Source organism: Atractosteus spatula, chromosome 22, assembly GCF_055471065.1.
Source record: "Atractosteus spatula isolate fAtrSpa1 chromosome 22, fAtrSpa1.hap1, whole genome shotgun sequence".
Classification (NCBI taxonomy): domain Eukaryota; kingdom Metazoa; phylum Chordata; class Actinopteri; order Semionotiformes; family Lepisosteidae; genus Atractosteus; species Atractosteus spatula.
In genome coordinates, this window is record NC_142727.1 from 16,684,083 (window position 1) to 16,698,992 (window position 14,910).

Sequence of the window (14,910 nt, forward strand, 5' to 3'; positions counted from 1 at the left end):
ACTGTGAAATGTGTTTCTTTTTAGATATTTACTGTCCCCTGCAAAGCATCCAGACTCTTGTGCAGTTTTCCCACTTTGTTGGTTTAAAACTTGCAGCCATGACTTTCCACTCATTCAATGCCAAATAAAGCAGTAAATAATTAATATGGAAGATAGAAAAGTAATGATTGCATGAGCAGTCAAATCTTTTGCTCTGGCAAACCTAAATTAATTTACATCCACAAAATGTCTTTATCAAGCCAAAAAAAATATTAAATGGCCTATGTGTGCAATATTAATGGTTCAGAATACATGTCTTATTAAGGTCCCTCAGTCAGCTAGTGAAGTTGAAGCAAAAATTCAACTCTTAAGACCAAGGAGCTTTCAAAATAGGAGAAGGGTATAAAAACATTTCAAAGGCCCTTAATACACATATTTTTCATCATGGTGAAGGAAATCAGTGTTAAGCATGCAGACATTGCCCAGAAATCTGTCCAAACTGTGCAGCAGGGAAGAAGGAAACTGGTTAGGGATTCCACTGTGAGACTGATGGCAACTTTAATTCCAGTTACAGGAACTGAAAAAACAGGATCTGAAACAGTCCTGTAACACCATGGAATTTGCAACACAACATTCTGCAAACATAGCAAAAAGCTTGGTCAGACAAGAGAAATTGGGATTTTTTTATTGCAAAATTGGAATTTAATGCAAAGTGTTACATGTCATGCAAACCCAACATAGTGCATCACTCATTCCTACTGACAAGCATGGAGGGACTGGGAAACTTGTCAAGACAAGTTCCTGCTGGGAATGTAGACAGAGCAAAGTACTGGCAAGTCTTAGAGGAATCTGCTTCAAATTCACCTTCCATCAGGATAATGACCCAAAGAACAAAGCTACAGTGGAGTGGATTAAGAATACAAACGTGATTGTCCTTGAGTGGCCCATTCAAAAGAGCATAGCAATGTCCACTCATCCCATCTTGTTCATTTGGTACTTCATATAAGACAAGCAAAGGTTAATTCACCTTGGAATTAATCTCTGTTTGTTCCTTTGCAGCATGATGATGCAGCCCCATGCTCTAACCTAGATAGATTCCATAAATCAACTCAACACAAGAGGAATGAGAACATAAAAATATTTTTAATAATTTCTCCTTCTTTTTATTATTTAGTCCTGTTGCAACAGGCTGTCTGAAAGTGCATTTACAGATTTAAAACAGTCTACAGTTAGGTTTCAGGGTGGCCAGTGTCCAGTGGAAGGGATCTCCATTCAAAGGGTACTGTACAGAAACTGAAGGGTACGATCCTGGTTGATATTATCACATTTATTTAATTTCAAATGAATAAGGTGAAAAGTGAAACACGATTAGGTCTGGGAACACAGGGGTCGCTGGAGCTGCGTTCTAAATGTTGTTTACAACAGTCTTGACATGACTGAGGGTGGCAGCTAACGCAAAAGACTAACAGTTGCTAATACTGTATGTTTGACAATGTTGACTGAAAGGGGCTCTCTGGGTCACACTGAAGAGAACTGTTTGCCGAAGGAATGAGGGCAGATTTCACAAATGAACAAGGTGATGAAGAAGGGTGGAAAAGCAGAGTTATTAAACAAGCCTTCGTTGTTTGCAAACACACAGTGCCGTGTGAAAATGATGTACATTATCAGAGGATGAAGAAATTGAAGACATTGAAATGAAAGGGAGAAAGGATATTATGAAGAACAAGTAAAAAAAACATAATGAGCAGTACACCAAGGCCTGGTTCTTATCTGTTTCTGCATACAACCGTGTAATTGTTGAATTTATCATTTGGGCTTCATTGACAAAGCCCTCAACCTACAGTACCAAGTGGCTGTGAGGTTATTTATGTAATAATAAAGATTTAAAAATTCTCAATAAAGGAAAAGAATATTGCATTAATTAAAAAAAATCTCTTTGAGAGAAAAGCATTTATCTCTTTTTGGAGCAGCAGAAGCCATAGATAATAGACAGGAATAACGTGAAGTGTGCAGGAAATGTGAGGAATGCTGTATTTCACCAGTTAAGCCCACGGAGAAGGAAGTTTTACTGACAATGCCCACCAATTAACACAAGTCATTGCCGCAGTGCTTTGGCCTTGGGTTCAGGTCCATGCGTGACGTGCTATCTGCTTGGGCTTTGCTTGTTCTCCTCGGGTTTGGGGTTTCCTCCAGGTGCTCTGGTTTCCTTTCACAGTCCAAAGACAAACTGGTGGGTTTATTGGCTTCTGGGAAAAATGGCCCTGGTGTAAATGTGCATGTGTTTGTGTCTGTGTGCGCCCTGCAATGGACTGGCGTCCCATCCACAGTGTATCCTGCCTTGTACTTGCTGCTAACCGGCTTAGGCTCTGGCTCCCCTGTGATCCTGCATTGGATAAAAGTTGGAAAACGGATGGATTTATACTATTATGCTGAGAACATAAGAATGAGCAAAATGTGCGAAAATAACATCAACCATGTGCTATAGTTACAGTGCCTTGCAAAATTATTCAGATGCTTGCACAGTGTTCACATTGTGTTGCTTTAAAACTTGGAGTAATGCCACATTGAAGTCGCATGTTGAATTAATTTTGTTACGTACACAGCCTTCACACACTAACTACTTCACACATGCAGAACAAAAAAAACAACAAAAAAGAAGTAAACAGAATATTAATATGAAAGTAATGAATGCATAAGTATTTAAAACCTTTGCTGCAGAAGAACAACTAATTTAGATGCACACAATTACCTTATCAAGACACACAATAACTTCAGTGGCCTCTACCTGTGTGGAATAATAGTGGTTCAAATGATTACCGAATAAAAACACTTGTCTCTGTAAGATTCCTTTGTCAGGTAGTAAATTTCAAGCAAAGACTCAACCATGAAGACTAACGAGCTTTCAAAGCAAGTCAGGGATAAAGTCACAGAAAAGCTCAGATCAGGAGTAGGGTATAAAAATATCAAAGCCGTTGAATATCCCTGGGAGCACAGTATACTCAGCTTTTATGAAATGGAGGGTACCACTCAGACACTTCCTTGATTAGGCCATCCCTCCAAACAGAGCTGCTGGACAAGGAGGATAAAGTGGTAAAGGATGAAACTGTGCAAGCTGCCAACAACAACTTTCATAGAGCTACAGAGTTTAAGGGCTGAGATGTGCATCAGTCAACAATATCCAGAACACTTCAAGAAGGAGGCCATTACTAAAAATAAGCCATTTCAAAGCCCATATTGAGATCGTAGCAAAGCACATAAGTGACCTTGCAAAGACCTGTCAAAACATGTTATGGACAGATGAGACCTAACTGGAGTTTTTTTGTCTAAATGTGAAGTCTTATGTTTGGTGCAGACCGAACACAGCACATCTTCCAGTTAGCACTAACCCTAATTTGAAGCACTGCGGTGGCAGCATCACGCTCTGGGGATACTACTGCTCTGCAAGGACTGGAAAGCTTATTAGGATTTAAAGAAGGTGCAGTCAAATACCAGAGGAGATCCTAAATTGGGGTGAATATTCACCTCTCAGAAAGACAATAATCCAAAGCACAAGGCCACAGCAACATAGGAGTTACTTTAGAGTAAGACAGCGAATGTCCTTAAATAGTCCAGTCAACATCCTGACTTAAATCCCATTGAAAACCTGAGGAAATATTTGAGTCCATAAGTGATGATGAAGCAGAGACCTACCCCAAAATATCTGCAGCTGCAACTGCTGCCTAAGAGTTCACAAAATACTGCGTTCTTGATTCTGAATACTTACTGTATTACTGTACATAATCAACATATTTCATTTTTTTTCTCTTTAGTTTTTGTTGGTATTTACTGTAACTTATCTTCCTTTTAAAAGTCTTCAGTATGAGCATTCAGTTTTTAAACAAGATATTTCCTAAACAAAATGTTATATGCATCATTTTGTAATTTCACAAAATAGGGACATGACAGGAAAGGTCTGAATACATATGCAAGTCACTGTATCAATTATTAGATAAAATATGAAAACGGTTATCTAGGCATGCATATTGTATTTTCATGCAAACAAATGATCACGAGCATTAATCATCAGACAACTCGTCTGTCCTACTTATATACTGTAGCAATATATTTTAATAGTTCAGGCATATACAGTATATCATTGTGAAAAATAAGGAATTTGGAAATTGCTTCTTATTCTATTTCTTCTTGATCTACTGCCTCACCATAGACATAGACTAATCTAATGAAATAAAATCAAACGTTCTGCACTTGGATGTGTTAATTTCATCCGACAATGCTGATTCGCGTCCTTTTATTTTTGCAGCGCCAGATTTCAATAGAAAAAGGAAAAGTTAATTAAATTTAGCCCGGAGGTGTAATTTGCTTCGTCTCCATGTGGTCTGTGTTCAGATCAGTGGAAAAAAAAAAACTCTGTACCCACAAGGGAATGCCAAATAACTTAAACAACAACGACAAGAGGAAAAAAAAGAGCTTAAGGATTGCAGTGTCTCTTGTGTTCACCTCCATCTTATCTACCAATACAATTAGCTGAGCCACCGATCCATTCTCAGGGCGTGTTCAGTGCCCCACGCACTCACACCCATACACCATGACAATGACAAGCGCGGCGCCGCCGATCGATGCTTCTCTTCAGCCGCCGGCTGTAACCAGACTGGATCAAGGCCACAGGGACAGAAGGGGATGGGCAATTGCAATGACTGAAGGTGAATGGAAAAGCCAGGGCCCCCATTGAGAGGCAGTGAATACACCTCGTGTACTCTGTGATAAGGTTACACAGGGCTCTGACAAGGCTTCGCCCTGGTCCGTGTGGGACTGCAGATGACAAAAGACTTTTTGGGTGAGATTAAGACAGAGAGAGTTCAGGGGAGTAAAAAAATAATAATAATAATAATGACACGCCTAATCCGGGAACGGAGAAGAGTTGAGTTGAGAAACCAGGTTAAAAAAAAAAATGACCCTCTGCAGCTTTAGAAAAGAAAGCCCTTGTTCAAGGGGTATCTGATTGAAGTTTCCAAGCTCTGAAAAGGGATAAATGAAGCAAAACGTAACGTGTTATTATACGCTGGGCCTGGATTCTGTGGTTCTTCAAGCCTTTATGGAAGCTCAACAGGGACAGTTTAAGGGCTGGAAGCAGATGACTTCAATTCATAACAATAGAGGCTGGGCTTTAAAGCAGCTAAATTCAAGCTATTTGGAGCTGATGATTTCAGGTACCTGCAGGGAGGAAATAAGCATTGCATTGAGCCTGCCTGGAAAGATTTTGGTTTTTTTACAAGAAACGGAAATAAAGCTCCTTCTACTCCTACGAAACTGTATGCAATAATATTCTGTCTGTGACGATCTTCAGACTGCTAACATGCTGTATTAATAAAAAGGAAAAAACTAATGGACAGTTAATGTGGGTTTTTTTTTAGTATTAACGCTGAATCTAAAGACCTAAAGACAGTCTGGTCATATAAGTGATGGATATTTTATTACTGATATCCCATTCAAGAGACAAGTCACTTGCTCTGCATGGCAGTGTGTGTTATGTTAACATCATCTCCTTCTTTCACGGCTTCTTATTTTCTTTCTAGAATCCTTGTTGGCACAGATTCCTCCCAGTGGAAGAGATCTGAAGAGACGTCTCCTTGGCGTTTCAATTGATTTCTGTTGATCACAATCTTAATGCTAATTAAAATGTAAATTATACGTTTAATTGCAGTATGGGGTTAATAATCAGTCCCTGTCTAATCGTGAGAAGAAAATTAACTGCTGGCGTCTCGTATACCTCCCCATTTTAAAAGGGCAATGGCACCTGTTTTACATACTGTACAAGCATTCATTGAAGGTTTTGCTGTTATTGACTATTTATGGTCATAGTGGCTTTTAATTGTTTTAGACCACAAATCTAAAAACTGGGCAACATGGTGGCACATGGTGAGCATAGCTGCCTCGCATATCTGGGGTTCAGTCCCTGGGGTGTTATCTGCGTGGCGTTTGTGTATTCGCCCCACGTTTGTGTGGGTTTTCTCTGGGTGCTCCAGTTTCTTCCCACAGTCCAAAGACATATGGAGCTTAGTTAGCTGCTGGGAAACCTGGCCCTGGTGTGAGTGTGTGAAGGGTTGTGTCTGCGATGGGTCAGTGTCTTGTACAGGTTGGACACTGCCTTGTGCCCACTGATTGCCAGAATAGGCTCCAGCTCCACTACAACCCCTGAATGAATGGACTGGATGAATTGGATGATGTGGGTAGAAAACGGATGTATTTAAAACCTGAAATAACTGTATAGGAGGTATATTACCGGAATTGGGGGGTGCCAACGTGATTATCAGTCTATAAACCATTCGTTTTCAAATATTTGATTTTTCTCAAACTATTTTGAATTTTCTGAAAAATCTGAAACCATCAGTGTGGTTGGTCCGTGGGTTTATTACTAGGCATAATGTGAAAACACCTAGGATGTATAGACATTCAGGGAACACTTACATGAGGAATTACAGTAGATTAAAACACTATACAAATAAAAAGTGGTAAAGAAATGCCCTGAGGTTTATCCTTTCTGTGCACATGCTGATGGTAAAGATTAAAACAAAATACCACATTGAATCCTCAATTTACCACAGTTTTTATGTGTTATTCATCTGCCACTTCTGTATGGCACCCCTTTCCAACTTTTCAACACATGACAATGAAGAAAACATGAGCGTAGTCTCTCATTTCCTTTATGAAGTGCTTGTACCTCTGCTGCAGGCTTTTTAGGATTGAATTTTGAGTGTCCTGAAATCACAGCCCTTCTTTCCAAATACCATCTGAACCTCTAGAAATAAGTCTGGCTTCGCACCAGCTTTCCCTCAGCAGAAATACAACACTGCATCTGGCCCTATCAATAACTTTTATTGCACTTTATATCATCGGTCACAATATCTTACAGAAACAAGCCTGTTTATTTGCTCCAGACAGTTTAAGCATCTTTTTTCTGCCCCCCTCAAGGTAAATGCTCATTGAAAGAAAGTCTCAGAATCTGAGAAAGCGATAAAATACTCACTATTTAGGCTATTGTTATGTGAGATAAAAAATGAATATAAACACAGCTGTGAAGGAAAATGACATTTTTCCACCAGTTTAGGAAATGTAAACCTAAGCAAATATAACAAAATCAAAACATTAAAGTCAGTGGTTAGAGAATGACAGCAGTGAAATTCTTTTTTAAAAAAAGAGTGTAGGATTGCTATTTAATTTATGATGGAAAATAAAGAGGGAGAAAAAAAAGTGTCCTTTTTATTTACTGTGGCTGGTCATTTTCATTTTGCTTTGCAGCTGTCAGCGTCTGAACTGCTTTCTGAGGAAGCCTTTCCCATCTTGACCCATTTGACCCAAACCGGACCAGCAGGAGCAATGGGCACATGGTGGCTGCTATAGTCTGTGCACCCTGGAATAGACATTTCTAAAGTTCTTCAAACTTCACTGTGCGCTGATTGTTTTCTCCTGATGTGTCATCCTAGATAGGGGACTCTGCTGAGTAAATATTATTGATCAAAGAGAAAAGTTCACATGAGCCCATAAGTGTCAAACAGTAATCTGAGGAATAACAGACTTCACATGAAGTTTCCACCCCTTGGTCATAAGGGGCACCAGTGAGCCTAGTCTGTCCCTGACCAGGGGGCGGCAGGGGTTGTCCCACAATCCTCTTCTCACCACACCTTCACCAATAGGATGGATTTGTTGCTGTTGTTGCACTGGGCAGTTCCTCAAACCTCATAATCCACGTCCCTCAAGCATCATGTGACCTGCAAGAGCTTGGAGGAAGAAATGAGGAGTAACACCACCACCCTCTCTCCCAGTGGGAATGCTCAAAGCTGGGCTCCACTGTTGTTCAGGTGTGTTATTTCTCCTGAATCGCCGAGAAGACTGGACTCAGAGATGCAGTCATTCAAAAGGGGACACCCCACCAGACACTTGGGGTAGAGCAAATAACAGAAGCTCAATCAATTTGTCCTAGTTTCGACCACCTGTGCTCACTGATTTACTCAGTAGAAACTGGAATACAGACAGGATTTGAAAGTTTGTTCAGCTTCACCCACAGCTAATTTAGGTCAAGGGACAACTTTGAGATCAGCGACAGGTTTATCTGATGTCTCTGGTGTAACACTGTCAATTAAATTTATTTAAGAGTTTCTCCATTGCTTCTTGATGTACAATATCATATCAGGTTACTGTTTTAGTTGCTTAATCTGTCTAGCTGTTTGGCATTCAGCACAATCTTTAATAGTCCCAGTCAGCAGCTGAACAATGAACACATTAGATGAATTCTGGCTGAACACACCATTTTGGACAAGCCCAATATGTTATCATTAGAGACCAGCTAACATGTCGATATTTCATCATCCTGTTCAGAGCAATATTATCACTGGGATTAACCATTTACAAAACAGACAAGGTATTGTTGTGGACTACTGCATATAGCACAGTCCTCATTAAACTGCGCAGTAGAAAAACAAAGCAGAAGCTTAAATAGATACATGAGCATTTGCCCGTATGATTAGTCACTAAATCACACAAATGCCTTGTTGATATCCAGTAAAACCTAGATTACTACAATGTGAGTTTCTTTCTTTCTTGAGTGGTTGGCCATAAAATGCTTGCATACTTCTGAAAGACAAATGCTACAGAATGTGTTTGCTTTCAATTATTTACGTGGAAGTCTCTCCAAATTAAGACAAACTCAAATGGAACCAGCAATCATTACACCTGTTTGTCTTATTTTTGAAAGGGCAACAAAACAAATAATTAAAAACAAACATGTTGTATTTTGGAAGAATGCGGACTTTGTCCACCACAAATAATTGCAGATCATGGAACACTGTTTATCCTGATCTGGTGTGACTGAGCAAGTTCTCACTCTGTAACTGTACTGTATCTAATGACTGCAACATTATAACAGCATGTTGCAGGCACTACTAATGACCTAAATGAAATGAAATATTGAAAAAAATAACTTGGGAGTTTTTCATTCTTTATGGAGATCCCTTAGAAAACCTCTAAAAATCTCTAGGCCCTTTACAAACCTAAATGTCTCTAGGAGCTTTCTGACCTTTGAAATGAATGTCCTCTTTTAAGCTTTAGGGAGTTTTAGACCTTTCGTCACAGACACAGATAAGAAAGTTGGAATTTGAGATGGGGAACCTTTAAGAAATGGGTGGATATAATTCTTAGAACTGGCCCACCCAAATCATGGTCCCTCCACTTCTGTTCATGTCACAGTTTTGCTGCAACCAGCTCCTTACGAATGGAATTCATCATGAGTAGTATAAATAGGGCAATTAAGCAACTGGTTGTATAAAACAACCAGACTGGAAGGGCTGCAAGTTGCAAGGACTACAGCATCCAAGCCCTGTCTGAAATCTTTAAGCTACTATCAATCAAACGTGCAAGAAGGGTTCAGCAGCCTCCTCTTGTTGGTAACTGTTGTTATGATCTTAAGTGCCATGAAAACAGTTCAATTGAATGCACGATTCATAGTCAATAATCTTTGATTTTCCAATCTGCAAAGCATGGTTTGTTATCTTGATACTCTTGGGAAATATCATTACAATATGCATTACAATAAGGTCACTTCATTTACCCTGGGAGAGGCCACTGGCTTCTAAGCTCTTTAGCATTTCTAATTGAAGAAAAAAATGCTGCACACTGTACAATATAAATTTCGGGTCACAGCTGCTAAATCTGTTTTCTATCACAGGAGCCTCCTAGATATATTTTTTTACCACTAGAGTGCTCAGCTTTGATCCTTTCTGCTTAATGAATATTTTCTACAGATAGACTACCATCAAATAAATCAACAATAAAAATATGCATGTAATAACAGATAGGTAGTAGAGGACAGTACAGCGTATAAAAAGGTCACAAGGACAATCATTGACTAAATGTGCAGTCTTTTGATATAGTGTTTTTTAAACTCAAAATCCAAATCACCAAAACTAAAAGATATAGTTAGTTTTTGGAATGAAGACTAAAATCGAATACCTCATGCCAAGTGTTTTGAGTCTTTTGTGACTGAAGGACCACTTTCCACTTTGCTCTTTGAAAGATCCCTTAATGTAAACAGAAAATAAAAACGGAAGCTTATCGTAATGTTACTATTTATTACAACAGTTTGGAGACAGAAGTGTAGGTCAAGTGGTCTAGTCAGCACTGTTAGGGGATGTCCACTTTACAAGACCGCAGAGTAACACTTCATTTGAATGTTGCTGCTTTACGGCTTCATAATCCCTTCATAAATGCTAAACAAAAGTGAGAAAACATGCATATGGCTTTACAGGTATATGCACAAATGACATCTTATGCAAGTTATGTACACCAGTTATGATGGAATTGTGAAGCCATTATGCATCAGCATTCAAATAAATTGTTACTGACTCCTGATTTTACACACCATGACACTTTGGGTAAAAACGTTCTTTTTGTTCTTTCTGAGAAAGGATACCACCTGTATGGCTTGTGAAGAATAACTGGTTGAAAACCGCTGCTCAGCTCAGCGCTATGCTATACATGTTAACGTTCGTCATATGCTATGGATAGAGGGATTATTAATTTCCACAGTGTTACATGTTCTCCAGCCGTCAGTTCACAACCAGCAGAGTCTACATTAACAACAAAAATAAGACAGCCTTGGGCATGCACACTGGACAAGCAGATGCACACTGCGAGCAGGGCAGGGACTGGGGTAGTGCAGGGAAACAGTTTTATAGCACTTTGACTACAAACTTGAAACAGAAATTAAAGAGAAATGTTGAGTTTTTAAGCTAGTTGGTTCACAGAAGGCTGTATTGAATTAAATTGTAATTAACCGAGATTGAAACTAATACGCTGAACCTTTTTTAAATTATACATTGAATTATAAATGGAAAAAAATGTTATTTGTTTAATGGACTAAGCATACAGCCTTTTGTGGTCTTTTAACATGATAAAAGAAAAATGAGTTGTTGAGTTTTTGCATGCTAACAATTTAAGGTTAAGGTTTTAAGGTTATTTTTCATTTTATTTCATAGTTTTCTGATACACAGTATAATAGTATTTTCAACAACCAACAAAAGACCTCTAAATAAGAACCTTTGAGATTTTAAGCATCATTGTCTGTAAAATAACTTAACATGCTGCACAGTGTTTGATCTTTTTTTTTAAGAGAATGTACTAAGTTTGCACGAGCTTCTGTTAGAGGCATGCCGCAGTCAGCCTACACAAAGACACCACTGAGGGGAGCAGAAAGGGTAGAGGTACGTTTTAGGGGAGGTTCTTGTACTTTCCTTGTAGGAGAGCCTGGTTTGTCTTGGGGCACACAACTATCAGCAATGCTGGGAGAAAGCAGGAGACAGAAGTCTGTTATTTTTGCAGAAGAGTGAGAGAGATAGCTGCAGAGAAAAACTGAGAAGAGTACAAAGAAAGAAGGGCTGCATGAGTGAATCAGAGACAGAGAAGCAATGTTCATTTCTCATGTAAGCATGGCCATTAGACAGAATGATGATGGGTGTATATTTTGGTCTTATGGTTGAGACTTCTAGTGTAGTAATTATAGTCTTTGACAAGAGAAAGGGAAAAGGGTGGAAATGGATGTCCATAAACTTTCAGTGGAATGGAAAAGAGTTTAAGGTTTATTTTTCTGCAGCTTTCACTAGTGTAACACGTAGCACTATTATCTCTGGATGGAAAAAGCAAACTGTCAAGGAACGCAAAAGAAAGTAAAACACCAACAATAAAGAGGGCAGGGCTTGCTGGTGTTTTAGTTTTCCCATGTCAAGAAAGAGCTCTAACTGTGCCCACAAAATGGTAGGTAGCTACCCACAAAGAAACTGTATTGTAGAATAACAGTGGACTTTTAAACCATTCTCACCATTAACCATTGCTTCTGATTGTAATTAAATCATGGCTTTGTTGAAAACAAAAGAATTGATTTAAAGAAAGAACTGTCGTTTTTCTAGAACTTTCTTCTCTAGACTTTTCTTCAATGAATCATTAGCACAGGGCTTTCAGGCTTTTCAAAATCTTTAGACCATAACACAGGGATATGTAAATTGATCCCCAAGTTGTCAGTCAGGCGACGCAGATTCTAGCTCTTGTAAGCATCGAGTTCACCTGTCTTTTGGTTTTTTAAACTTTTCTTTTTTGAGTTGTCAGTTAGTTTTTTGTTTATTTGGATTTTTGAGCGCTTTTTCAATTGCTTTAAAGATTAACCTGATTCAAGGACCTGCTAAACATTTTGAAATATAAGATGAATTCATTAAATGTATTGACTTTCCAAAATAATGATGGTGATTAAGTACTTGTTAATTAGTCTGAAAGGAAACCAGAAGGTCCTCAAGGAATTCAATTATGGAGCAAGGCTTTGACGGAGCCTTCTCTGACAAAGAGCAGCCTAGCTATCTTGAGATAAATGGCTGCATTCCTAAAAGGCTACTATACAGCAGGTTGTCCGAGTCTGAACTAAATCAAAACTTCAATTTACACTCCTGTAGCAAATTCCATTCAGGATTGCTTTTCAGAGTTTGATGAAAGTGGGCGGTAGGTTTTAGATTCAGTTTGAGCCTGGACTAAATGAAAACAACACACCTCTCAAAAAATCACCATCAAACAGCAGTTTCCGAATGTGTGACTGGAGAACGTGGACAATGCTCTTATCTAATCAATTCATGCACATTAGGCTTGGAAAATGTGGTCCAAATGAGTAAATCAAGTATTCAGGTAGTCTGGTTTACTGAAACTGTGAAATCTTGGCCTTTGAGACCCAGCAACGTTCATCTCTCCTTAACATTTTCCTATAATATTCCCAGGGAGTAACATACAACAAGTAAGTCATTCCTTTTTCACCAGGAACAAGAAACAGCATCCTAAAAAGAAGCCAATAAATATGTGTGACCTTGGATTAAGCATGCTGAAAGCAAAGGACAAAAAAGGAAAAAGAAACACATTTGTCAGGAATAACTGCAGGTATGCTGAGCAAGAACTATAATCACTGTATTTTCAATTTTCAAAGGAAATGGCACATAAGGCATTTGTGAAAATGGTGTCTGGAAATCTCCGCGGTTTTATTTTACTGCACTTACAGTGGATGGACTGGTTTCTTAAACTCACTTTTCCAATAGTACATTAAGTACTTTCGCCCATTCCAAATGGCTGGTGAAAAGGTGAAAAGGTGACACAGAAAGGCTCATCTCATGCCTTGTTCCCTTCACTCTGTAGTGTACAGTTATGGCCTGGGAGGGGCAGCTCAGTCAAACCTATCCCAAGAAGTGTGTAAACCTCATGCAAACTCTGCCTTAATTACTGCACATCTTGAAGTTCCTTTCTGGGTGATTTCCCAGCTGATGAGAATTCAGTTCAAAAGACTTTATTCGTCCCCAGGGAAGGGGACAATATACATTGCAAAAACTGAGTTACTCTATTAAAAAAATATACAAAAATGCTCCCAGGGCCTTTTGGAATCTGGTGATACTTTCTAGCAGATGAAATACATGCATGTGTACTGTATGTACAGTAGAGTGTATGTCAATGAAATCTCCTGAGGCAAGCCTTTTTTAAAGACAATTTAATGGAGGATATACTATATGTACTGTACATACATTATATAGTACCATGAAATTACAAATCCCTATTTCAGTGTATTCAGGTGGGCTGTTGCAGTAAGAGTTATGCACTGCCTTGCTGCATCATGTCCAGCAACATATGATATAGAGAGCCCCTAGTGCAGGAAAGTTTGTTTACAGAAATCAGGTGCACACTCTCCATTGAATAGGGGCTTAAACGTATTTAACGTCTCACTGACAGTTGTTTAAAGGATGCTGTCTTTTTCAGGACAATGAAATACATTACATCCAGGTTGCGACCTCTGCCCTCCTGCAGCTGGTTCAGGGGCAGTGGTCAGCATGCCTACCCTTATAGAAATATCAGAGCTCATCCATGGATGGAGCTCCAGTCCGCCACAGGGCACACACCCAATATAGAGACAGCAATTAGCCTATTAGAAACTGACTCAGACTGAAGTAGGCAATTTCCTATTCAAAAAATGATTTTGATAAAGAGATAAAATGAAACCAGAAGTCACTTTAGCCATTAAACACCGACACTGTTCCTTCCTGCATCAGATAGGTCTTCTCTCTTTCAGTGAGTCGCTGAAGCGATTTTATTTTCGGGACCAGTGGGATGTGGGAACTTTTATCTGTCTTTGTGCGAGTGCTGGAAAGGCAGAACAAAGCCCGTACTCCTGGGTCAGCGGTACTCACAGATCATTGTCAGTCTCGGTGCGGGTCTTCTGCTGGCGCCGATACACCACAAAGACGGTCACCGCCACGCCAATAATGAGGCCAGCGGCCACCACCCCTCCCAGAATCCCGATCATGCCCCCAGGGGCTCCCTGCGGCAGGGGCTTGTCTGGAAAAATACAGAGAAAGGATGTGAGCGACACACAGGCTCATCGCTACTAACGCGTCAGAGCAACACCGCGCTCCTCCAGCTCGAAGAAATATCACTCACACAAAAGCTGCCTTTTTTCTACTCCACCCCTGGTGTGTACACACACAATTAGTGTTCCCACTGTGCCCCTATTTCAACGGTTTGTTCGCAAGCTATTACATTTGGATTACATTTGCCTTGAGAACAGGACCCCTACTTGTAGGGTTGTCATTTGTCTCACCAGTCTATTAACTTGGCGGTGCTTTGGGGTTTTATAAAAAAGCGAAATCTTGCACAAAAAAGGCAAAATGTAACATTCACTGTGCGCTGACTGTTATCTATAAATCATGTGAAGATATTCTCCTTTAGCTTCATGTGCCACAGTGCACACAAAAGTTACAAATTAAACATTTAGTGGCTCAACAACAATAGCTCAATTGTAAAATGCACACTGTGAATTTTTATACAGTTACTTTTTTTATACAGTTACTTACAGTTACATAGCATTTA

At 39.4% G+C, this 14,910-nt stretch overlaps 1 protein-coding gene across 1 annotated transcript in view; it reads right to left on the reverse strand.

Annotated features, from left to right (window-relative positions):
* The window catches only part of LOC148816898 (nectin 1b-like), a 191,197-nt gene that overhangs the window by 32,092 nt on the left and 144,195 nt on the right, over positions 1 to 14,910 (reverse strand). Inside the window, exons 6-7 of the mRNA XM_088939622.1 lie at positions 14,232 to 14,379; positions 11,265 to 11,309 (exon numbers count right to left, since the gene is read on the reverse strand). Coding sequence (XP_088795748.1) covers positions 11,265 to 11,309; positions 14,232 to 14,379 — 193 coding nt within the window. The remainder of the gene's footprint in view (positions 1 to 11,264; positions 11,310 to 14,231; positions 14,380 to 14,910) is intronic.